This window comes from Belonocnema kinseyi, chromosome 2, assembly GCF_010883055.1.
Source record: "Belonocnema kinseyi isolate 2016_QV_RU_SX_M_011 chromosome 2, B_treatae_v1, whole genome shotgun sequence".
Lineage (NCBI taxonomy): Eukaryota > Metazoa > Arthropoda > Insecta > Hymenoptera > Cynipidae > Belonocnema > Belonocnema kinseyi.
In genome coordinates, this window is record NC_046658.1 from 98,258,490 (window position 1) to 98,283,453 (window position 24,964).

General features: G+C 29.5%; 1 protein-coding gene across 14 annotated transcripts in view; it reads left to right on the plus strand.

The window, feature by feature from the left end:
- The first annotated feature begins 472 nt into the window (after nt 1–472).
- LOC117166868 (tropomyosin Per a 7.0102) overlaps nt 473–24,964 on the plus strand; it is a 78,613-nt gene continuing 54,121 nt past the window's right edge. For 3 of the 14 annotated variants that reach the window (XM_033351262.1, XM_033351260.1, XM_033351259.1), the window contains exons 1-3: nt 474–611; nt 5,362–5,508; nt 5,751–5,876. In XM_033351262.1, coding sequence (XP_033207153.1) covers nt 5,395–5,508; nt 5,751–5,876 — 240 coding nt within the window. In that variant the 5' untranslated portion in view covers nt 474–611; nt 5,362–5,394. Of the gene's footprint in view, nt 612–5,361; nt 5,509–5,750; nt 5,877–12,794; nt 13,920–24,964 lie in introns of those variants that run through there. The other 11 variants (XM_033351252.1, XM_033351251.1, XM_033351261.1 and 8 more) reach the window with 10 other exon arrangements.

The window sequence follows — 24,964 nt, forward strand, 5'->3', positions numbered from 1 at the left end:
GAAATTTAACTTTTTTCTAAAAAATTCATTTTTTCTGGCTTAGGAGGCAAACTTTTTCTAAAAGATTTGACTTTTCAGCTAAAAAAACTAAATTTATCCTCAAAAATTCATCTTTTGCGGTAGAAAATTTATGTTTTTTATTTGAAACTTCAATATATTTCGAATTGAAAAAAAATACTTTGTTGCTCTATTTTTGAAAAAAAAAACTGAATTTCCTCTGTTTTGAGGTAATTCCGGGCTGTGGAGTTTGTACATATAAAGTATCGTCAATTTTTGGTTAGCTAGCTCTGACTTTTCCAGGCGACGATTATCGCCTAATCGACCCCATATTTCTCCACGCAGAAAGCACTCTTTAACTTAAAAACGTCCGATCTTTGGGAGTCGTGAATCTAAAGATACCCTCGGACACATTTCTAGATCCGCGGTGGATCGGGGTTTGAAGAGGGGCAGTGCAGACGCTTTGGTGATTTTCTTAAAGCGTCTTCAAGAAGGTGGGAGATCGCCGAAAGCTTCTCGACTCATTTCTCGAATCTACCAGTAACCAGTCTCGACTTAACCCACAAGTCAGTCACATCGACCGTCACTTGACGACGAATCTTAAGAGTACTTGCGTGAGTACATTCATTTTTTTTTTTAATTATTATTTTCGCGTTTTTTATCAAGGAGAAAGTGTTCGCGCTTCGCGCTGGTCCAAATTCAAAATTGTGGAGTGGTTAGACGTTTAGAGTGGATTGATTTTTTTGTGAGAAAAACATCGATTTTTGGTGATCGATCAAATCCCATGATCGAAATCTGTACATTGTCATAATCGTCTTTTCAGTCTGTACAAATCATAAAAAAAATTGTTTGCATCTGTCATTTTTTATTTTCAACTTTTTTTGTTTTGTTTGGCATTTTTTTTAAATTTTCTGACTGTGATTTTGAAGATGTTTTATTATTTTGTATATTTTCTTGTTAATCGAGAGGAATCGGCTTGAGATCATCAATTTTGTTAATTGTATCAATATTCTTCTAAATAAAGCAGAGTTATATTTTTATTAAGTCAGAAGGGTATGGCAGATTGCTTATGTTTAAATGAGTCCAAATTCACCAGCTGTCTTTTTTAGATGATTATTGAGTTATTAATAATTTAATTATTAATTATAATTATGATTTTTAATTAAGCAAATGTATAAAAGAATAAATCGCCTCTTCAAAATCAAAATTATTACAGAAAGTGGATATTCTTGAAATATTTTTGAATTAAATAATGTTATTAAATAATACTGAAATATCGTGGGACATTCTTATTATAAGCATTTTTTGTATGTGACCCAAAATGGCATGCAAGCAGAAAAGAGTGTTTGAATATCGGATGAAGAAAGAAAGCAATTTACTCTCTTCAGATAAAAATAACGAAAGTTATTTATAATTTAGAAAGCAATAAAATTGCTTATGATAATAACTCATTAGGAATCAGACCGGAATAGAATAGATGAATTCTAAACTATTTGGTAGAAAATTAACTTTTTTATTGACAATTCAATAGCTTTGTTTAAAATGAACTTTTTTGTTTAAAAAATCTAATTTTCAGCTTGAAAATTCAACTGTTTTCAGAAAATTTGTCTTGAACAATATTGCATTAACATTTACTAGTCACTAGGATTTATTGTCTTTTTACTGATTTTATTCATATTTTGAAATTGTATCATCATATGAAAGGAAATGTTTATTCTTGAACAAAAACTAAACTCAGTATTGCATATTGTAAAATTTTTTATAATTTCCTGGAATAAATGATAAAAAATGCAAAGTGTCATGTTTGTATTTTGCAAAGGAATGCAAAAGTTGATGAAACGTGAAATTCTACGATTACGTTTCGTAAAACAACATGATTGGCACGATACACAAGGAAGTTCTGAATTTTTTTCTTCAAAGTTTAAATCAGTCCTTTAAATTGTCTTCACCTCGTTAAATATTATACAATATTAAATTAATAATTCATTTCTCTTCTACTGTTTGAATATTTGTAAAGCAACCTTGAAAACGCATATCATCTATTTAAAAGGATTCAGTTTTTTAATACCCACTTTTTGAGTAATCAAAAAACACATTTTCATAAATCTTTTGAAATGCAGATTGTGCAACCTAATTGAACAATTCCTATTAACCTTAAAATTTTGGTAGTTGAAAAATTAGTACAATTCTTTATTTTAAAAAATGATCTTATATGAAGATGATCTCAAAATGTTATCTTTCTTTCACCTAGTTTGAATAACATCTATAACAAATTCGTAGATATTTTTTTTTGAAATAGTAAATCTTCAAATTTCATTTGAGGATTAATATCTCCAGGTAGTTGAATAAATAAGCTATGTTGGTAAGAGGACACCGTCTTTGCGACGTAGCCGTCGACGATGCTCGATATGCGTAACCCGAAATGGCCTGAAGGAGGCAAGCGACGCCTCCGCGCTCTCCCGGGTGTAAAAATAACCCTCTCGCGATTCACGCGAGAAGCCGGTTCGAAGATTTGTAAAAACTAACGGAATGTTTCTTGCATCATTCTCCGGTCAAAAACAAAAAAAAAACAGTTTCCTCTCCTCCGAACCAAATTGTGTCAAACCCTGATTGCAAGATCAAGTACGTGGGAGAGAATAACTTGCTTTTTATATTCCACTTCAGCAATCCGAAATGATTTAAAACTTCCGGAAAGGCTCGAAATTCAAGAAAAAGGAAATCTTATTTTTTTACATCCTGCAGGATTTCGACTAAAAGAGTTGAAAAAATTGTAAACTATTTTCGAATGGATAATTAGAGAAGTTCGTGTAAAATGTTTAAAGAAAAGTCACATGTCTTTATTTTTCGTAAGACAAACAATATTTTGTAATAGGGTGAATCTATTTTAATTCTTTCCGGTAAATAAGTATGTCATCTATATACAAACATAGATTTCTAAAGATATACTGAATTATTATTAAATCGTTAACAATTTACTTATCCAAAAAGTAACTTTCTTTTCATTATTCATAAAAATAGGCATCAATATTTAGTATATGTAATTAATCATCTCTGGGCATTTTTAGCTGGAATTTCACTCAGTAGCATTCTATTTTTAATCGTCATAAATAGATGATTCAGAAACGTCCGAAACGTGTGAAATTTCATGCGCTGAATTTGAATCTTCTGACATTTGAAATGTTAATGAAGATACTTTTTGTTCTTTAATTGACTTCGAGTGAGAGTGAAATATGTGTAGAAATAAAAAACTGCATCTTAAGGGCACATGATTTGTTTTACATTGACAATGTTTGGTATCAACCAAGAACAGAGGGAGTCCAGAATTTCTACAGCCAAGACCTTCCTCTATAAATAAAGAGCCAGGCAGTTTGCTAATTATATATCGATGCACAAGCAAGACCCCTTTCTAGAAGCGTCGATATGTGAAGGGGCCATAGATTTCGGGAATATAATTTATTGTTTTAAAAAATAAGCACATAAATTACAAAATCTAGAACACTTTCTCCCATTAATAAGCGCGTTTTGTTAAACTTGCAACTGTTTTTGCTTGAAGAAGTTTTTTAAATGAAAATTTGAGCTTTTAGTTGATTTTTTTTTTAATCTAATTATTTAGTTCAAAATATATCTCTTAACATCTTTTTTAAATTTGTCTTGTAGTTAAATTTAATTTAAATGTGAAGTGTGGTTTAATAAATTCAGAGAATTTTCAAGGCCTTCCACTAATTCAAATTTAGAAGTATTCACAATCGAATAATTTTTAGGTCAATACTATATAAAACAGTATTTGATACAAAAATATTACAAATTTATCTAATTATTAAAGTTTTCATTTGAAAGTCACTGGAATTGAACAGTTTTAAATTGAAACGGTTTGAGTTTATAATGGTTCGACAATAATTTTAAATTAAAAGCGATAATGATTAAGCGAATTATTAATTTAAAATGAATATAGAAATTTCCTAAATTTTCAAATTACTGTTAGAAATTGAATAAACTCGACTTCTGATTTTGTGAATATTTTCGAATTGTAAAATAATTGAACAATTTAGAACTGGAAACGTTTTAATATACGTAATTATTTTTGAACAATAAATGAACCGTAGCCTTCCAAAAGTTTGTAAACGCCTTTTTCAGAATTCTTCAGGACAAACAGTAGTTTCCAAAAATGTAAATGCATAATTAAAGTGTAAAAAGCTTCATTTGAAAATCTAATTAGACACCGAGAAAATGGAAAATTCGTTTTCGCTTGTTAAATCCAAGTTTTCTCAACTTTGTACGGTGATTAGAAATCTAAATTTAAGTGTATTTCAAGAAATTTGAAAGGTTTTAGGATATTGTACAAAATTCTAAGAAATCTTCAGATTTACAAAATTTTAAGGGATTTTAAATGGGTATCAAAGGGTTTCAAATATTTCAAGGGAGCGTAGAGAAGATTTCAAAATTTTACAAATTTCAAATGATTTTGGAAAATGTAGTGTATTTTAAAAGATTCAGAGGAAGTTCATGAGAGTTTAGAATATTTATTATAGTTTCACCAAAATATGAAGAGATTATAAGATGTCTAAAGAATTTTAAAGGATCTCGTAAGGTTTCAGAAAATTTAACCAATTTTGAAGTTTTCAAAGAATTTCACAATATTTAAGGAAATTGAAGAGTTTTCAGAGTTTTCAGACGATATTAATGAGATTTAAAAGATTTCAAGGGTTTCCAACTAATTTCTAGATATATTTAGAGAATAAGTTAAATGAAATCAGAAGGGTACTCTAGGGATTTCTAAGGGTTGCTACAAATTTCAGAGATTTCAACAGAATTTATAAGATTTTAAGGGACCTCAAAGAGTTCAAGGGATTTAGAAAGATTGACGAGTTCTCAGGAATCACAGAGAGATTTCACAACTGATTTCAAAGCTTTTAGAGCATTTAAAGAGGTTTGAAAGGATTTTACGCAATTGTATAGAAGATATATATTGTATATTATTTTAAAAAAATATTTTACCTCTCGATTTAATATTTGAAAAATTGCGCGACATTACTTTCCTTTTCTTTAATGTACATAACATATCCTACTATTCATACTATTTTTAATTTCCCAAATGAGTCCAAGGCTTGGCATAGATTTGTAGGTTCTTGGGTATAAAAAAATTATAGAAAGTTACAAAAATTTGAAAAGATAAATTACGAAAAATTAAAAGATTTGAAAAATGACATAAAAGATTCTTTTGCGACAAAGTGTATTAAAATTGATCTCACTTTTTGATCCAATAATCGCAGTTTCGAACAAATGGCTTGTATGCTATTTTGGAACGCCACCCTTCAATTATAATTAATTTTATTAAAATTAACATTGAATTATTGTCTGTTGCAGATTCCTTCGTAGAAGAAAAACAAAAAAGTCACCATGGACGCGATTAAGAAGAAGATGCAGGGAATGAAGCTGGAGAAGGACAACGCGATGGATCGCGCGTTGCTCTGCGAACAGCAGGCCCGCGATGCCAACGCGCGTGCTGAAAAAGTATGTTTACTTTATTTTTATTTTTAAAAAACCTAAGGTTTTTACGGGCCCTAAAATGACTCGATTAATCCCAGTAACTTATGTCTATTTAAGCGTATAGAAGTCACTCGATTTTTAAACAATTGAGAATTAATTGCGCCTGTTTAGGACCCGCTTCTTCTAATCATATACAGTCAAAAAGTATTATTTTTTTTATGTCTAGTTAAATATTTTTAAATTAAATTTCGTAATTTATTTTACAGGCAGAGGAAGAGGCACGTTCTCTCCAGAAGAAGATTCAGACCATCGAAAATGAGCTCGATCAGACCCAGGAAGCTCTTATGCAAGTTAATGCCAAACTTGAAGAAAAAGACAAAGCTCTTCAGAACGTGAGTTTTTAATTCAAATTTCTACGAACTTTCTCCAGAACTATTCAACCACAAAATTGTGGCAAAGGTTTCAGAATATGGGTAAAAGTTGATCAAATGGTAAGAAGGGAATTAAGGGATTAAAAATTAAAAATTAATCATGAATCCCTAAGAAGATAAAGTAACAGATTACTGCGAATTTGAAGAATTTACGTATATCTTTCCACCGTATTTTTATTGCGAAATAAATATGGGTTTCGGTATCCCATAAATATCCGTGGAAATATCGCAGTACAGTTCAGTCATTGGATTGTTTCAGAGCCATGCATGACGTACAAAAGAATTAGCTTTTTTAGCAGGAAGCATTTTATATCCATAGGAAAAGATTCATACATATCCTCGACTTACTATAAATGTTTTGCATTGTCTCCATATTTTTTCAGTTGCTCTAATTTCTTTCCGAAAATAAATATTAGATCGTTAGTTTTAGATAAAAGCATCAATTGATTGCAATTGCTTAATTGAATTTTAATTAATCGGTATTAGTAAGTATAAAGATGACATACTTCAGACCAGAAAAATACCTCGATAAGAAGATCCTTTGTTGTCAACGTTTCGAGAGACAAATGCTCTCATCAGAAAACCAATATCCAAAGTCGAAAATAAGTCCTTTAGTAAAATTAAAGAAGCCAATACGCCACAGTTAAAAGAAAGCCTAATCTCAAATTCTCGTCTTGAGTTAGTTTGGTGAAAAAAACTTTATTTTTTAGTATTCTAAATCTGACCATGTTGAAAGGTAGTTCAGTCCATCAGTAAAAAATAAAGGTCACATTGAATATTTTTTTAACAAAATAGGTGTAAGAAAATCGTCTTTCAAAATAAACTTTTCTTACGTCTATTTTGTTAAATAATTTTCAAATGTGTCTTTTATTTTTTATTGATGGAATACACTACCTTTTAAGGTGCTCAAATTTATAATACTAACAGCTATAGTATTTTTCACAGAACCAGTTCGAGAGGAGAATTTGAGAGTATGGTTTCTTTAAACTGCGACACATTGGCTTCTTTAATTTTACTAAGGACTTTTTTTTACTTTGGATTTTTGTTTCCTGAGAAGGAAAGCGTCTCTCAAATCGTGGACACTAAAAGAGTCTTCTTAACATCATCGAGATCTACTTCTGATCTGAAGTATGTCTTTTTACCTACTATACTTTTTATAATAACCTAAATTGACTAAAGACTGTAGATCAATTTTCTTCAGTACCTCCCACATCTTGTTGCTGGAATCTGGATTAATTTTGCTTCAATTGTAGATTCTTTAAAAACTCTCCGATTATTTTTTTTCTGGGGCAACCACCGTATGCAATTAGTTAGTGTGGTTCATTTCTGAGTCACGTTGATATTGACCACGGTCCACGATGTGCTGGCATCGAATCGCTGACCTTGCAAGGTTTACTTTCATGTTCAGTTCGGTAGGTCATATGAATCCGTGGATACCAGAGCCTTGACGCTTTGGAAGATTTCACCATAATAGGTACACCAATGACTGAGATACATTGTAATCACGAACGATTGGATATAAGCCATATATGGATGTGGTTTTTTTTGAATCTGTGTTCCGTATTTCACATTTTGAATAGGTACAGTCATTTTTTTTCAAAATTTGCAATGCATTTCCTCTTCGGATTTCAAGGTTTCCTTCCATTTCTGGTCCGTAAACATATTGTACACCTTATTAAATACAGGTCATGATTGATAGTTGATATGAATATCATTATTCCCTTAGTACTTGTATATTATTTAGATGGAAATGCAATTTTAATAACCATTTCCTGTTCTTATTTTTACTGTTACTTTCAACATTTATATTTGAAGGGTGTCAGGGTATAAATATGTGTTCGTGTTCAAAGGAAAAACTTTGATGTGCAAGTTCTTCAAACTGTTAAATTATATTCTTCTTTGTTCTTTATAACACAATAAAATTGTATTGCCAAGAAAAAAAAATTTCAAAGGATTTTATATATAGAACTTGTTTAAAGAAAGAATTTTTTTCTTTGACTTTTTCGTTACTTGTGTCGTTTTGGCAAAAACATGAATTTTCGTATTTCAGACAAAAAATGCTCTCTTTTTTCCAAGGCTTGGATATAGGACATTGGAACTTTAAACAAGCTACAACAATTAACTTTTGATATGATGTCTGGCTTCGTTTTTCGTACTTTCTTACTTACTTTGTATTATACAATATTGATTATTTCTTGAGCTATTTGCGTGCCCAAAGAATACAAACGCAGCTCCAAGTGCAGCTGAAGAAATAATTCAAATTTAGAATCCAACGTAAATTCTTGAAATTTGAGAGATGTCTATTTCAATTCTAAATATGTAAATAAATTCTTCCATTTAAAATACGTTGAAAAGGGTCTAAGGGGCATTATTAAAAGAAAAACTAAAAGTATTACATTTTTTAATAAAAATATTGAATAATGAATGATAAAATATGTATATTTAAAGATATTTGTATTTATATAAGGTTTGCACTAAAAAAGAGAGATTTATTGTAAAACTTCAATGAATTATTGAGCAAAATATAGTCAAAACATCTGAAAAGTTACCAATTGCTTAATTCCCGGCCGACATTTGGAAATGATTAGTTTAATGAGTTTCATGACCTTTTTTTTAGCATGTCAAGAAAGCAAATCACCCATCCTGTAGTATTAACATTCCTATATATAATATACCCAGATTAGGAGGAATATTAATAAACTTGATTTTCAGAAGAAAATTTAAAAAGATATGGTCTCTATCATACTTTAGGATGTCTAAAGCTTCAAATTAAATAAAAAATTCAAAAATGATTTTTTACCTCTAACTTGTATGATTGTATGAAAATTCTACTTCTCAAAATTTTTTGAAACACAAAAATGGACTTTTTTTACAAAGGGCTCAGGCGATAATTTGTAATTTAGTCAAAAAACTTTAATGGGGTCCTAAGGAACCATAATAAATAGGGTAGGCCGAAAATACCAAATTGTTAAAAATAAAAAGTGGCTAGCGCTGAAAAGTTGCTACGTTTTTTACAAATAAAAAACTCATCACTTTTGAAATAAAAATAATTCTACGATATTTTGAGAATTTAAAAAAGGACCCATTGGTAGTAAAATTACAGTAATTTTTTGTCATGTGCAATTTTGGTATTTGGTAAATTTTTATTAAAATTTCAAAAATATATATTTATTCAAAAATCCACCGTTTTTTCCTGGCGTTTTCTCTTGATTGAACCTAATGCAAAAATTATAATTCATTTTATTCTACCCTGTGCCTATGGCTTGGTGAGAATAGAGAATTTTTGTCTGATTGAAAACAAAAATTTACATTTTTGCCAAAGATACACGATAGATGAAAAAAAAATGTTTCTTTTCGAAATTTTTGGAGAAAATACATTACAAATCCTGAAAGATTAATTTTCATCTCAACAATACAATTCAATTTTATGTTGTGATGAAAAACAAAACAGGACATAATTTAACAGTTTTAACAATTTAAAGGTGGAAAAATAAGTTAGAAAAAATTAAGAGTATCGATTATTCAACAAATACTGATTTCAAAGGGAAAAGTTTCATTTTAAAAATATTTTTTTTTATGAAACCGTGAAATTTTATTGTCAGAAGAAAAGTCTTGAACGATATTATAAATATGTTTGCAAAATTATCATAAATAATGCGAGATTTTTGTAGAACTAATTTTATTCCTTTGATTTTTTTCGCATCTTGTGTCACTTTGGCAAAAAATGTGAATTTTCGTTTTTCAGACAACAAAATATTCTTTCTTTCCGTCAAGCCGCGGCCATGAAATATATATTCTTTGAATTATAACGAATCTAAAAAAAATCAAAGGAAAAAAACAGTGAAATTTTGAATAAATTTGAATTTGAATAAGTTTAGACAAACCGCCACTATTTTCTCACTTTTGAACTTCTTTAATTTCCCGAATAATTTGGAAATAGGACAAGAATTTTGATTAGAATCAGAAAGAAAAGGGCAAATACCTATATTATATTTAAATAATTAGACTGTAAAAAAAATTGGAAAAATCCCAAAAAACAGTCAACAGTCAGGAAATTCAGACGAAGTATATAATTGATGATCTATTGTGATGAATATATTTTCATATCGTGGTATTGCGGATATAAATGGACATAAAGTCCATATGATCTTCAAATAAAATTCCTAATACTGCGTATAAAGCAATTTTTCGTGCCCGACGGGCCTCGACTACAGCACTGGATATACTAGCCGCGTTAATTTTAAACAAAGCATCATGATAGGAAACTGCTAAGGATAGAAATAAAATTTTTTTAAATAATTATATCGTTGTGTGTCTTAAATTCAGTATCTAAAGTAAATTTCAAATAACGCATCGGCCCTACTTTCACGCCTACTGTCGCTTAGAAGTTTAAAGTAAGTTTAAAGTTCTGTACAATTGAGAAAAAGCCGAATAGCCAATCGACTGTTAAAAAGAGTCATTAACTACTAAATGCAAAGTGCAAGGATTACATGAAATGAAATAAGCATGCGGATTTATGTACTCGATTCGTTTTCGTGTTCAAATGTTTTTTTCTGTCACATTCCTGGTAAAAAGGCTTGCCTTCAAACCCGGTAATATGCGTTTAATTCCGAAGAATTAAGAATTTGTATTCCTATGAATATGGGATTTTTTCTCCGTCTAAAAATCCTACAACGGGAAAAGAAAAGTGCAAATCCTATTCCTCCCAATCGATTTAGAAAAAATTAACGAAAGTACTTATTTCACCTATTTTTTCATTATTAACCCGTTTTATAGATTATAAATTAGGAAAATATGCGAATTTATATTTATTTATGTTTTAACAATTTATTTAAACGTTTTAAAAAATGCATTAATTCCTGTTAACATTGCGGAGAATACATTGCCGATGCAATCTATTTAAATGTGTGAATTAGAATAATTTTAATTCTAGAGAAGATGGCTTGAATTTATTAGAATTAAAATTTCAAAACGTATATTCCTCATGAGGCAATTAAATTGATTTATCATACACATTTCGTGATCTGATTAGAAGGAATTATATAAAATTAAATTATGACCACTTTTACGGAATACAAGGCATCTCTGTGAGGTTCTCCAATCGGTAAAATTAAAAGGAATTAAATATATTGAAAACACGTTCTCTTTGGGGGAATACGGCGGTCGCTATGGAAATAGAAATTAATTAGTTTCGAAGAGATATCACATTCTTATGGTGACATGTTAGATAAATAGAAAAATCGCGCATTCAAATGAATAGAATCTTTAATCCATGCTTTGGCAGCGACATTTTTCAAGTTCTAATTCCTTTCAAACCCGTTAGGAAGCATTGCATTGAAAGGTATTACAAACTTTAAATTCCTAAGAATGCCTTTTTTGTCCTTTGTTTTTTAATCCTCATTAGGGGGTGAAAATAATAAGATTCCAATTACGTTTATTTTATTATTCATTTATTTTTTGACTATTTTATTATTTTATTTATTAGTAACCTCCAATTAATTAAAAATACATTTTTCGTTTAAGCATAAGAACGCGCTTCTAATCCATGAAATTATGCAAAATCTAGTAGGATTGTATATAAAAAAATATTTCTTCATTGTAAAATGTTCGCTTTGTTCAAATATTATTAATTAAAAAAATATAAAATCATGATAAAAAATTCAAAAAATTATTTTTCACCAGAGCCATCTGTGTGGAAATTAATTATGGTATCGTAAAATAACCGATTCTATGTTTTAAAAAGCCTTTTACCTTATTATTATTCGAAAAACAGTTAATAAAAGTAGCTAAATTTGCTAAAATAAAGGAATTACAATTGTTCTAATTCTTGGTTACTTTGTGGTATCCAAAAGTTTTTAGAAAAATATTGTCCTCGCTAGGTACAGAAAGGGATTCAATTTAAGAGATAACTTATACTGCTGTGGAGATTATAAACGGGATCATTAAATTTTTCAATACATTTTGATGCAAGCCTCGTTCTATTTAAATGTGATCAATTAAACAAATATAAAATGATAAACGCAAATTTAAAAAAAAAACATGATTTTCATCGCAGCTACCTGTGTAACGCGCGGGTTACCCGATGGGTCGGGTCGAAATCTAGGACACTTAAAAAGGTCTAAAAAAAAAGGTCATTGACTTCATTTCGTTTCACGATACGTGTAAGTTGAATTGCGTGCGCGGATGGGAGAAAAATGTGTCGCGAACATTTTTCACTAAAGGTCGGTTGCGTTCATCGCTCCATTGGGATTATATTAAAGTAAAAAATCTCTCGAAATTGGCGTACAAAGTCATAAGATTTCTCGAAAAAAATCTGCTTCTGTAAAAACCAGGACATTTTCATAGTTTTCAAGAGAAAAGCAGGACACCAGTACAGGTGGAGCAAAACCAAGACGTCTGTGGTAACCATGTGTAACAATTAATCTTGATAAAAGGAAACGATTATTACTGTTTTTCAATGCGTTTAACCTCATTATTATTCGAAAAATAGTAAATAAGAATAGCGAAAAGTGCAAATTTAAATGGAATTAGGAATATACTATTTCATGGTCGATTTGGAGAATCCTAATGTATTCAGAAAAATATTGTCGCCACTAGATACTGAAAAGGATTCAGTCGTAATTGAATAGGAAACTTTCGAAAACTTTTCAATGCAAGCCTTTTTGCCGGCTTAGGGCTCCTCGTCTGCCTCCAAAAAGGACCAGAAAAGGAAACTGAAGACGCAGCAAGGTAGAGCTTACCGAGCGAGTGTTGATACAGAAACCCCAAACATCTTCATCGTAAGATGGCGCAAGGAAGTGCTCGCGCATCACCAGCAGAATCGTATAAACACCGAGCGAGTCAGCTCAGCTCTCCAAGCAAGCAGTTCTCTTTTAGTACAGGGTGTTACCAGTCGAGCTGAGTCGAGCGCAAGTCGGCCGGAGAGTGGTGGCAAATTGCGGGGTTGTGTGGTAGCGTACCGATGAAGGTGTGAACGCAACTACAAATCCATGCCGCGTTTGGAACGTATGCGGGGGCACGTTGTACGTGTGTCGGCAGCGGTGGCAGCAGCAGCATCAGCTGCAGGGAGCGTTCGTTCAACCTCAACGTGTGACAGTGCCAGAGAAAATGGCGGAGTGTCCGGTGCGGTGGTAGCAGTACTGCTCTAACCAAGGTGGTACCATAGTGGCCAATACAAGGCCAATAGTGGCCATCGGTAGGGAGGCAGGACGCGAGGATATGGAGCACGCGGTCACGTCGACGACGAGACGTCGTGGGCATCAGCATCATCCACGACATGCAACACGAAGACGTGTTGACATTTCCAGCAGAGGACCCGCGCAGTGTGGCCCTGCTGGAACAACCGCAATAACAACAGATGACACCGCTGATTCCAAGTCTACGATCCCTCCAATTACCACTTGCGTGACAACCACAACGTCACCACCACCACACGAGGAACATAACCTCACCTCTGTCCTCGTGTCACCCCGGCGATTGCCACATTTACGAAAGGTACCAGAAACGACTTGGTCCAATGACGATTTCACCGATGCAAATCTACAATCTAAACACAGCTTAGAAATTAAGACACCACCTGCTGATCTAAAAAATAACGTCCAAAAAAGGCCCGCGCAGTGTGGCCAGGACGTTAAGAAAGACAGTCGAAGAAAGTTGAAGAAAAATGAGGATCTGGAGGAAGTATCTCGGATAGAGGAGTCGAAATTAGAGATCCGAGGTAGCCCTGAACCTGAGCACGCGGACGCGAGGGTTCGGGGAGATGGTAACTCTGATGACGAATCTGTCAACGTCGAGGAGGATCCGGAACTTGCTGAACTCGCCAGATTACGATGCCCCAGCGAAAGAACTGAGGTCGAGGCTGAAAGAGAGGCTAGAAGAAGGAAAAGATGTGCCGATTATCCTGGATTGGCGTTTGGAAGCTCTATTTTTTCGAGCGATACCATGATGAAGTTCAGTCTGATAAAGAATGAACTAGCAAATATTACCGGCAATCAGCTTAAAAGGGTCAGTATCTGTTGCGTACTGCCGCTGTGTAGTATTTTTGTTTACAAATGCTAGTCTCAAAATATTGACTAGGCTTCGATTTTAGCAATAGGAATTCACAGACATTTTTATTACGAAATGAGATAGAATTTCCCAGTAAACAAAAACAGATTCAAAAGAGTTCAGATGTTGTTGGGTGACATTGGGTACGGTTTGTGGAACTTTCCGGAGTCACGAGTGTTATGGTAGGTCGGAATTACATTGAATGACTGAAAAAGGAACTGAAACAGTACCTATCATATCTCATCAATTCCCTGTCTTAAATAACCAATTTTAAGGCAAACTAACCTCAAAATAATTTATGGACATATTTTCGTAACAATTCACGTCCACATGAACTGAGGTATCAAGTTGAAAATTTGGGAGATTAAATCAAATGAAGCACTGGTGAACGTTTGTATATTCCTTCATTTCTGTGAATTGAAAAAAAAAACAATTGGAACATTTTTTTGTAAACAATTTTTTTTGTAATTTTAAAGTTTTTTTTTTAATTTAAAGTTTTAGGAGTATACAAACGTTTATTAGTACTTTCTCCATATTTTCCAAATTTTTCAACTCGATATCTTACTTCGCACGGACGTGAGTTGTTGCAGAAAAATAAATCGAAAAATTATTTTGGGATTAGTGTGACATGGCCTTTAGCCAAAAACAAAGCAAATTGGCTAAACCTACGCTAACGTGATGCGACTTTGTTATGTCTGGGTTTTGATTGTAGCATGAGGTTTTATTTTTCAACGTTTTTTTTTTAGTTTTAAAGTTCTCAGAAAACTAAATGAGTTAATATTGCTGATTCTTAAAAAAAATTATGTTGGAAATTCAACAATTTTTTATAAAGACATCGTTTATTGTTGGAAACTGAATTGTTTTGTTGAAAATTCAGCTCTGTGTAGAAATTTCATCTTTTTGGGTGAAAAATGCAACTATTTGGTTGAAAATTAACCTGGTTCGTTCAAGAATTCGTCTTTTTGGTTTGAGCATTCAAGTATTTTGGAAGAAAATTTAACTGTTTGGTTGAAAATCAATTTTCTTGTTGAAAATTCATATTTTTGGGTTGAAAAGTAAATTGTTTTGTAGAAAATTAAAAAAAAATCTTGATTAAAAATTCAACAATTTTATTGAAAATTCATCTGTTTGGTTAGAAATTTCATATGGGGGGGGGGGGGAGTACGCAACTGTTTGGTTTTAAATGAACCTGTTTCGGTTACAAATTCAATTGTTTTCAAGTAACGTCTGTTACTTTTTTTGTTGCAAATTCGTCTTTTTGGATTGAAAATTCAGCGATTTTTGTAGAAATGTTAACTATTTGGTTGAAAGTTAACTTTTTTGTCGTGGATTACTATTTTTGGTTTGAAAAGTCATTTGTTTTGTAGAAAATAAAAAAATTCTTTCTTAATTGAAAATTCAAGACTTTTATTGAAAATTAATTTATCTTCGTTGAAAATTCGTATTTTTTGGTTGAATTCAAATGTTTTTGATTTTTAAATCAAAATGTTTTTTTGATTTCAACATTTTTTGTTGAGAATTAAGATTTTTTTTTTGTAAACAATTTCACTTTTTTTGTTGTAAGTTCACCGATTTTGGTAGAAATATCCACTATTTAGTTAAAAGTTAACTTTTTTGTCGTGAATTATGATTTTTGGATGGAAAAGTTATTTGTTTTATAGAAAATAAAAAAACATTTCTTTCCTAATTAGAAATTCAACACATTTATTGAAAATTAATCTTAGTTGAAAATTCGTATTTTTTGGTTGAATCCAAATATTTTTTATTATAAATAAAACTATTTTTTGATTTAATTTTGAAGCTTATGGGTTGAAAAAGGTTTCTAATTTAAACATTTTCTAACTTGAAAGTGTTCTTTAAATTCTTCACAGTTAAATCTAATAGTTTCAAATTTGAAAACATTTTAATTAGGATTTTCCAAAAACTTGAAATTTTCAGCACAATATGACTAAATATTTCCGTATAAAATCCATTTACAATTTGAAGTATATATATTTTCAAACGGAACAATTTTTTAGATGAACAATAACACAGCAGAAGCCCCTCAAATTGAATACTTTTTTTCGAAACTCTCGAAAAACACTGGGTTAATTTAAATGTCTCTTATTTATAAAATTTTATTGAAAGTATTCTTTAAATGTTTCAATTTAATATTGTTTCCAGTTATTAATGGTTAAGGATTTTAATTGGTAATTGTTTAATTATGAATAATTTATTTGAAGAAGTGTCATCTCTAATGTTTAAATCTTAAACTGCGATTTTGAGTGTTTTGAATTTATAGTCCGTCAATTATTAAAAGGCTTTCTTTAAATTATCCAATTTTGAATAATTTAAATCAGAACCAAATAATTTTGAATTTTTTAAACATGACTATCTAATTTGAACCTTTTCCATTTGAACATTGTTTAGCTGCAAAAGATTTTAGTTAAAAATTGTTCTTTTGAATCTTTTTTTATTTACTGGGTTGTTTCCATTTTATGGATTTAAAATGAATCATACTCGGAAGGCTGACTAAACTACAGTGTTGATTTAAAATATGTGATTCATGTTTGGTTTGTTTTGATAAGAAAAAACTATGTGTTTTTTTTCACAGGGAAACGGATTATTTATCCAACAAAATTATTTCTAAATAAGATAAGATTATTAAGAAATTAGTCTTAGAAAGAGTAAACTTCTGGGTTAATTTAGAGAAGCAATTTTCTTGACTGGTAACATTTTAAAAAATAGTATTAGCTTAATAAGGCTACTTTCATTTTTTTAGGCTTTCAAAAACTTTTTCTCTCAAGTTCACAAAGTTTGAAAAAAAATCTTCTGGTTCTAAAGTTTCAGGATCATAAATAATTCTATTCGATACAAATTTTTCTTTTTTATTGAATAATGATTATGTTAAAATTAAAATCTTTGAAGAAAAATCGCTAGCATGAATATTTTTCTTGTAATATTTGTTAGCTATTCTATATTATAAAATTTCTAACTGAATTTATTATTTAATTTTAGTTTTTTTTTTATAAATCATTCTTTCAATCGTCTTTAGGTCATGGAGATTTTTTTCTTACGAATCAGATGGCACGATTGGCACCAGATCGTCTTTCCGTGTCTATTTTTACCCCAGTGGACATTTGAATTGAACTTGAAGCGTTAGTGAGTTCTGGAATCTCATATATAAAATTCATTCTACTCCTTTCTTTTTAAATTCTCATTAAAAGAATCAAGAGCATCTCTGACCTATTGGAACGTATCCAATTTTTGAAATATTTCTTCTTTCAGTTTTGACTCTTTTTATTGTTAGAGTCAATGTTTAAATTTATGTTGCGAAAATTGTTTCTTCACTTTTATGTTTCTGCATTCCTTAAGCACTGACGCACATGAAGCAAAAATATGCTTTGAAGAACTTCATTTTGGCGCAACCGGCGAACGTTAATGCATACTCAATTTTCATATATTTTGAAACAATATATTTCTTGAGAAGTTACGTTTTTGTCTCAATTCAGGGAAAATATTGTTTATAATTTTGTAACCTTATTTATTCTTGTTGGTTATTGAAATTTAAAAAATGATTTGGAAAGTACTTTAGTATCGGAAAATTAATCTTATCTATATTTTCAGATTGATTTTGTATCTTATCTACAGGTTCTTTTAACATTAGTTCCTCGCTAAAGAAATTATATATTTCTATTTCCTGGGAAAATATTTTTTTTCTCCTTTTTTTGTGGTTAAATATACGATATTTGATTATTTTTTATCTAAACTGAGAATTACATTTTTATCGCAATCCGCAACATAGCCGGTTCGAATTTTTGATGAATACTTTGAGATTGTCCGTTGACACTTCTATTTCCTCGAAAATAGGTAACCGTTTCTAATTAAATTTTTTGGACTTACGTCAGCCACACGTTTCTTAAATAGAAAAATTCTTAAATAGAAAAGATTCTTGATTATGAGAAATATTTTTAACATATAAAAGTGGTTTATTTAATAAATTATATTTTTTCGGACTTTTTAGTATCGTCCTGAATGGTTCTCCAATGAGCTAAGTATATAAAATTTTTTTTAAATTGATTGAAAGTTAAACTACTTTGTGAAAAGTTCATTTTTTTATGAAGATTCATTTTTTGGTTACAAATTTAACTATTTTATTTAAAATTAACTTTTTAGCTGAAAATTTATATCATGGAATAGAAAATTAAACTGTTTTCTAGGAAATTTTGATGAAGATATCAATTTTCGGTTGAAAAATTCAACTGTTTTGTATAAAATTGTCTTTTTGGCTTAAAATTGAAAGATTTTAGTTAAAAATTAACTTATTGGTTGAAAATTCAACTTTTTGAAAATAAAATATTCGCATTTTTGTCTCGATAATTCCACGATTTTGTTGGAGTTTGTTTCTTCATAGAACAATTTTTCTTGTAAATTTACCTTCTTGGTTTGAAAATTTATGTTTTATGATAGAAAATTGAACTATTTGGTTGAAAATGCATATTTTTTGGTTGAACCTTGAATATTTCAACTGTTTGTAAAAGAGAATCGTCATTTTGTGTAAAAAATGTATCTCTTTTGATAGAAATTTCATCTTTTTGAGTTAAAAAAGTATTTGATTGGTTGAGAGTTAATCTTTTTTTAGTTTAAGTATACAACTATTTTGTTGAAAATTCAACTATATGGTTGAAAATTAACTTTTTGGATGAAAATTCAATTATATGGTTAAAAATGACCTTTTTTATAAAAATATATATTTTCGGTAAACAAATTTAATTGTTTTGTAGAGAATTCGCCTTTTTGTCTCAATAGTTCCACAATTTGGTTAATTTTGTTTTCTTTCCTGACTGAAAAATCTTTCTTAGTTGCAAATTTGTCTATTTGTTTTGAAAATTCATATTGTTCTTGTTTAGTATTGAACTTTTTGTTGAAAATTCACATTTTCTTATTAAACATTCAACTTTTTAGTAGAAAATTAATTTTTTTGGCTTTAAATATCAACAGTTTGATAGAAAATGTGACTGTTTGGTTGAAAAATTATTTTTCTTTTGTTTAAAATTGAAATTCTTTGGTCGAAAAGTCCTTTTTTGGCTTGAAAATTCCACCATTTGATTGCATTTTTTTCGTGACTTAAACAATCTTTCGTGTTTGAAAATTTCACTATTCGGTTGACGATTCAATTTGGTTGTTGAAAATTCATGCCTTTTACTTGCAAGTTCAACTACTTGGTTGTAAATGCAACTGATTGGTTAAAAAGTAATTTTTTTGTTGAAAATTCAACTGTCTGATTAAAAATTCATTTTTCTTGTTTGAAAATTAACCTTTTTATTAAAAATTCATTTTTTCATTATTAAAAGTCAAATGTTTTCTAAAAAATTCGACTTATTATAGTAAAAACTCAACCTACATTAATTTTATTTCCCCATTTGCCTATTTTCGTGAGAAATGACCCTATTTCCCCTCTTTTTGGAGAATTTTTATTTGTGAACTCTGTAATTTACCCAGTAATTTGAGGTTTATTTTCAACTTCGCCTTCTGCAAGTTGTCAACGTTTCGAGTAGTCGAATGGTATAGGGTTTCTAAAAATACAACGAGTGTTAGATTCAGTGCCTTTAATTTTGAGTACCCAAAGGGGGTTGCGTAAGCCGCTCCCGGAACGAACGGATCGTTTCATTTCATTTCTCTTTTTTTCCTCTCCATGAGATCGTGTATGTAAGTACTTGCATATGAGTATATTGATGTATGAGCACATACTCCTACGCTAACCTGAAAATTTAGAGCACTGTTTGAGCTAAATTGGATCGTCTCGCCTCACAAAGCCACTGAGACTCAAACTGACCCGTCACTTTTAATTTTACTTTGATATCGGTTTTTCGATTTGCTTATATTCATGTCCTCTGATGATTTACTGTCACCCTGCTACCAATGTAGTGTGACCTTAAAGTCAGAGATGCCACTGCACTTGGCACACGGGACCAACATCTGAGTTTCAACATTGCTCAAGAATTTAAGCAAAAGTGTCACAGTCGACTTGATTCAATTTTAAATGAATTGTTGCTTAAATTTGTACTCAATCGAGATGATGATGTCAGTTTAGAAGAAATCCGAAATTAAAAATATCCGCTTTTGATCATTATTGGAAGGGTGGTGGTACAGAAGTAGATAACTAATCTTATTTTCGAAAATTGGTTTATTGCATAACAAATTCTGAAATTGCAATCTCAACATTCTTGGTTGATTTTATTCTGCATTGGTTCACTTTTTTAGAAAAAAAACTTTTTTAATGTCATCTAGAAACTCAGTATCTCGGATGTAAATTTTTATTTTTTATTTAAACTGACGATTACATTTTTATCGCAATTCGCAGCCTAGTCTGTTTTAATTTTTTGTCAGTACTTTGAGATTGTCAGCTGACACATTTATGTCCTCGAAAATATATAACTGTTTTAAATAAAATTTTGTTGGGCTCAAATCAGCAATACGTTATCTCAGAATATGACTTCTGTTTTATTTTTAGATGGTGATTTCAAATTTACAGAATGTTTTTTCACTCTTCTGAAAAATCCCGATTTTTTGGTTGTCCAGTTCTGTACTGTCACCCTTCATTTTCGGACACTAATTAAAACATATTGTTATTTAAAAGCTATTTTTACTTAAAACCATGACAATTTACAACAATCGGAAATACTAAAAATAGTTCTTGTAATTGAAAGAATTCAAATCGCTTATTCTGGTTTCAAAAGCGTTTTTATAATATAAAATAATTATTTTTATGTTCCTTCCTCATTGATGACATTATTAGTTCTTATAAATTTAGTTTATAAGAGGTTAATTCATAAGTGGCCAGGCAGGGTAATCGGGAATAGACCGTGAATTTTTTTTAGACCTGAGGCGCCGGGAAACGACAGTGATTTTTTGATTGACCGGGAGTATTAAAAAAAACCCTTTGAATGGGACCGTCAAATCGCATGAAATTATTTAAATAATTAAATGAGTTGGAAATGTTTTATTTGTACCATTTTCAAAAATTATATTATTCAGATTGGATTGGAACAGTTTTGACCGTTACAAGTTGTTTAATTTAAACTTAAGGTCTTCATAGTTATACCATTTTACATGATTGATGAAAATGCTGCCACTCTCCCATAAAGTAACCCCTTTCCAAGTTCTATCCAGTTATAGCCATTACAAATTTTGTTGAATTGTAATAGTTATCAGATTTCAAACTCTTATCCCTTTTTTCAGAATGCATCTCATTTTGTAAAAAAAACCTACTATTGGGTTAAAAATTTACTGATTTTGATGAAAATTCAACTATTACGTTATAAAGCTATTTTTTGGTTATAAATTTAATTGTTTGGTGGAAATTAATTCAGTTTTGATCCAGGAATCAACAAATATATTGATAAGTATTCTTTTTTGTTGAATTGTGGAATCGCTTAAAGTTGAAATATTTTGTTGATCATTTGTTTTTATTAAAAAATTTGGTTATTATTGATAATTGATTTTTTAAACTGAAAAATTGTCTTTTTATTTGAAAAATCATCTTTTTGCGTTCAAACTTCAATTTTCTTCAATAACATTCGACTCCGTAAGTTTCAACAGAAGTTTTTTGTTGACAGTTCATCTTCTTTGTACAGAATAAATTAAACTTTTTTTTTAGTAAAAAATGCAACTTTTTGGTAAAAAATAATTCTGTTTCGGTTGTGAATTCAACTAATATATTGAAAATTACTCTATTTGTTGAATTAAACTGTCTTTGATTTAAAATGTTTTAAAATTTGTTAAAAGATCAACTATTTACATTTTTTGTTGATCATATGTTTTTTTAATGTTTAGTTTTATTGAAAATTATTATTTTTTAACTGAAAACTCCAATGAATATATTTAAAATGTCTCTTTTTTGTTGAATTCAACTGTTTTAAAATAAAAAATTAAAATCATTCTTGGTTCAGAGATGAACTATTTCATGTTTTTTTAAACTGAAAATTGAGCTTTTTTATATGAAAATGGATATTTTCAAGTTTAAAGTCAACTGTTGTAAAAAAACGTTCGACTTTTTATGTTTCAAACTATACTTTTTTGTTGAAAATCGATTCTTTTTGCAAAAAATTTAACTTTTGTGGTTGAAAATATTTCTACTTTAAATCTTAGGAATTTAAAGCGGTTCATAACGAATTTAACATAGTGCATTAATTTTATTCAAAATTATTGATTTTCCTATTTCCTATTTTCGTGACATGTGAAATGTCTATTGTCATTTATGTATGTAATCAATTGGCCTCATTGGAAAATTACAAATAAGAGTTCCCTTTAATGTCTATCAAAGTCAGGGCAATTGGACCCTTCTGCAATAATGCGGGTACAACATTCAGATGCAATTATAGACGCGTCAACCAATTTAAATTGTTTCTGTGTATTCGACATTTTCATATCCTTTTCCTTTTTAAAAAGAATCGGAATTTAAGTTTATCAATTAATTTTCAAAAGCTTTATTTGGTACTTCTCGATAGATTTTTATTAATATTTTGTTTTAATCATTAAATAAAAATATAATTAAAAATATAATACTTTCAAACACTTTATTTGATACTTTTTGATAGATTTTTATAAATATTTTGATATAATCATTAAATAAAAATATAATTAAAAATAAAATTAATTGAAAAAGTATGCAAATTCGATTGAGAAACAAAAAATATATTTTTGCTCCGTGTTATAGTAAATTGCTTTTTCATTGAAAGACAAAAGCCGATATTTGTAACAATTGCAAATACGTAATGTCGATTCACATCATGCTTGGATTATGAATAGTCACGTAATACGTAGAAAATGTTAATGAAGTTTGAAGGTTGTTTTATTTTTATTTTCTTTCTTTTATAAGTTAAACCATTTCATAATAATAATAATAATAATAATAATAATAATAATAATAATAATAATAATAATAATAAAATAATAATAATAATTTAGTGGAAAATTGAACTTTCATCTTGTTATTTGCAGACGATTGTTTTGATAAGATCGATGAAATATTAATTGACCTTTGATCTTTGATTATAAAATAACTTTAAAGCTAATGAGAATAAAGCTCTTGTTGGTGGGATATTTATAATGTGAAATTTTTTTCTGTCATAAAAAATAATAACCAACAAATGTAGAGAAAAAAACCTTAATAACTTAGTTTTTAATATTCTAATGGTTCTAATGACTTCTTGAAATTAAAAAGAGCCTACGGTGTCGCAATGAGGTATACAATATTGAATTTTTTAAAGTAAAAAGAATTTTCTTATGGATACGAAAATTATGGCCATTTTTGTGCGTTTTTAAGATTCAACTAATTGTAATTAATTTTTTCAATTTTATGTACATGTTTTGTAGCTGTAATGGACAAGTAAGCCACACTTTCCTTAGATCTTGAAAAATTGTTATCTTGGATGTGACATTTAAAAAAATGTGTGAATTTAGTTCTTTTATGATTGTTTTTAACAGCTATAAAGTCTATGAAGAAATTTTTGCTAAGGTCTAAAAAAATTATAGCTTGCGTCTCCATATATGAACTAAAAGTACTAAATAAATTTTTACTTTTTGTTTGCAGAAATCTACAAATATTAATAAATTATCAATGTAAAATTCATTAGTAAACATAAAAGGAGAATGATAAAATAATGATAAATAATCATATAAAATAATAATTTTAATAATTAGTAATAATATGTAGGAATTAACAATTATTTTATTGATTAAAATGTAATCTTTTGACACGAGAAATTTTTTTTTTTAGATAATAAGTGTAAAAAACATTAATGAATACATCAATGAATAGTTTGAAGCGTAAGTTGCACGTCACTGTAAGTAGGGTTGTCTATGTTCGGGCGATTTTAGAGTCGGTAATGTAGGATTACTTCAGTTACAAAAATAATTTTTCTTTTTCTAAATATTTTTCTTGGAATGTTACGGTTAAACTTTTTTAACTAATTAACATCAAATAATAACATTCAATTTCTGTTGTTGTTTTATATCTTAAATTCGATATTTTCATAAAGATATCCACCAATAATCCCTTTTATTAAGGGCATGTGATAATTACAGTTTCCCCGGCTTTTTTTCCACAAAAATGAAAATTTCAAAAACTGAATTCGGAGATGCTATAAAATATCATAACGGACGTCCCCGGACTCTTTTTTGAGGGATAATAACAAAAAAATTTATTGTGCTGAATAAAAATTTTATGCATATGTATTATTTTGAGGTTACGTCGTTTTTCGTCTCTGCCTTTCCGATAATCTGGAAATGATTTATGAAATAAACTTTTTTGATTGCCTGCAAATGTACACACGTTGTTAGCAATATCAAAAAATTAAAAAAAAAAAAAAAGAACACAAATAAAGTGTGCGGGCACGTCCGTTAGCATGTTCGCTATCATTTCCCAAATTTTTAAGACAAAATATTGATTCTTCTATAAAAAAAGCCGTCGGAACCTAAAACTGGTAAATTCGACAATTTTCTAAGTATCACATGCCCTTAAGAAAGTTCTAGAAAACCTTATGCAAAATGAGAAAAATTTGTGCCTTTTAATATTTTAGCGCGGTTAAATTAAAACTTTTTAAACATAAAATAATTACATTTCGAAATTACAATTTCAAAACATTTATTTTGTTTTAGTTTTTTTCACTTGAAATTAACATTTTTAAACAAAAAATCATCATAAAGAATCTCCTTCAAGATTTTGAGATTATGTTAGCGTTTTACATCGAAAGTAGGTATTTGTGATAATAAATAATTAGATTCCTACGATGGACAATTTTTCATGAAATTACGTTTTTCGGTTTTTTAGTGTGTTTTAAATAAAAATAAACATATTTTACAGGTTCATAATTTTAAAAATTTTAGGTCATGTTAGCGTTTTACAAAAAAAAAATGTTTTTAAGGGCATGTGACACAGCTAAATACCTATATTACCGACCACAGTTTTTCAGTTCACTGAACATTTTTTTGAACCTAAGAACTTTTTTTGTAAATAAAAT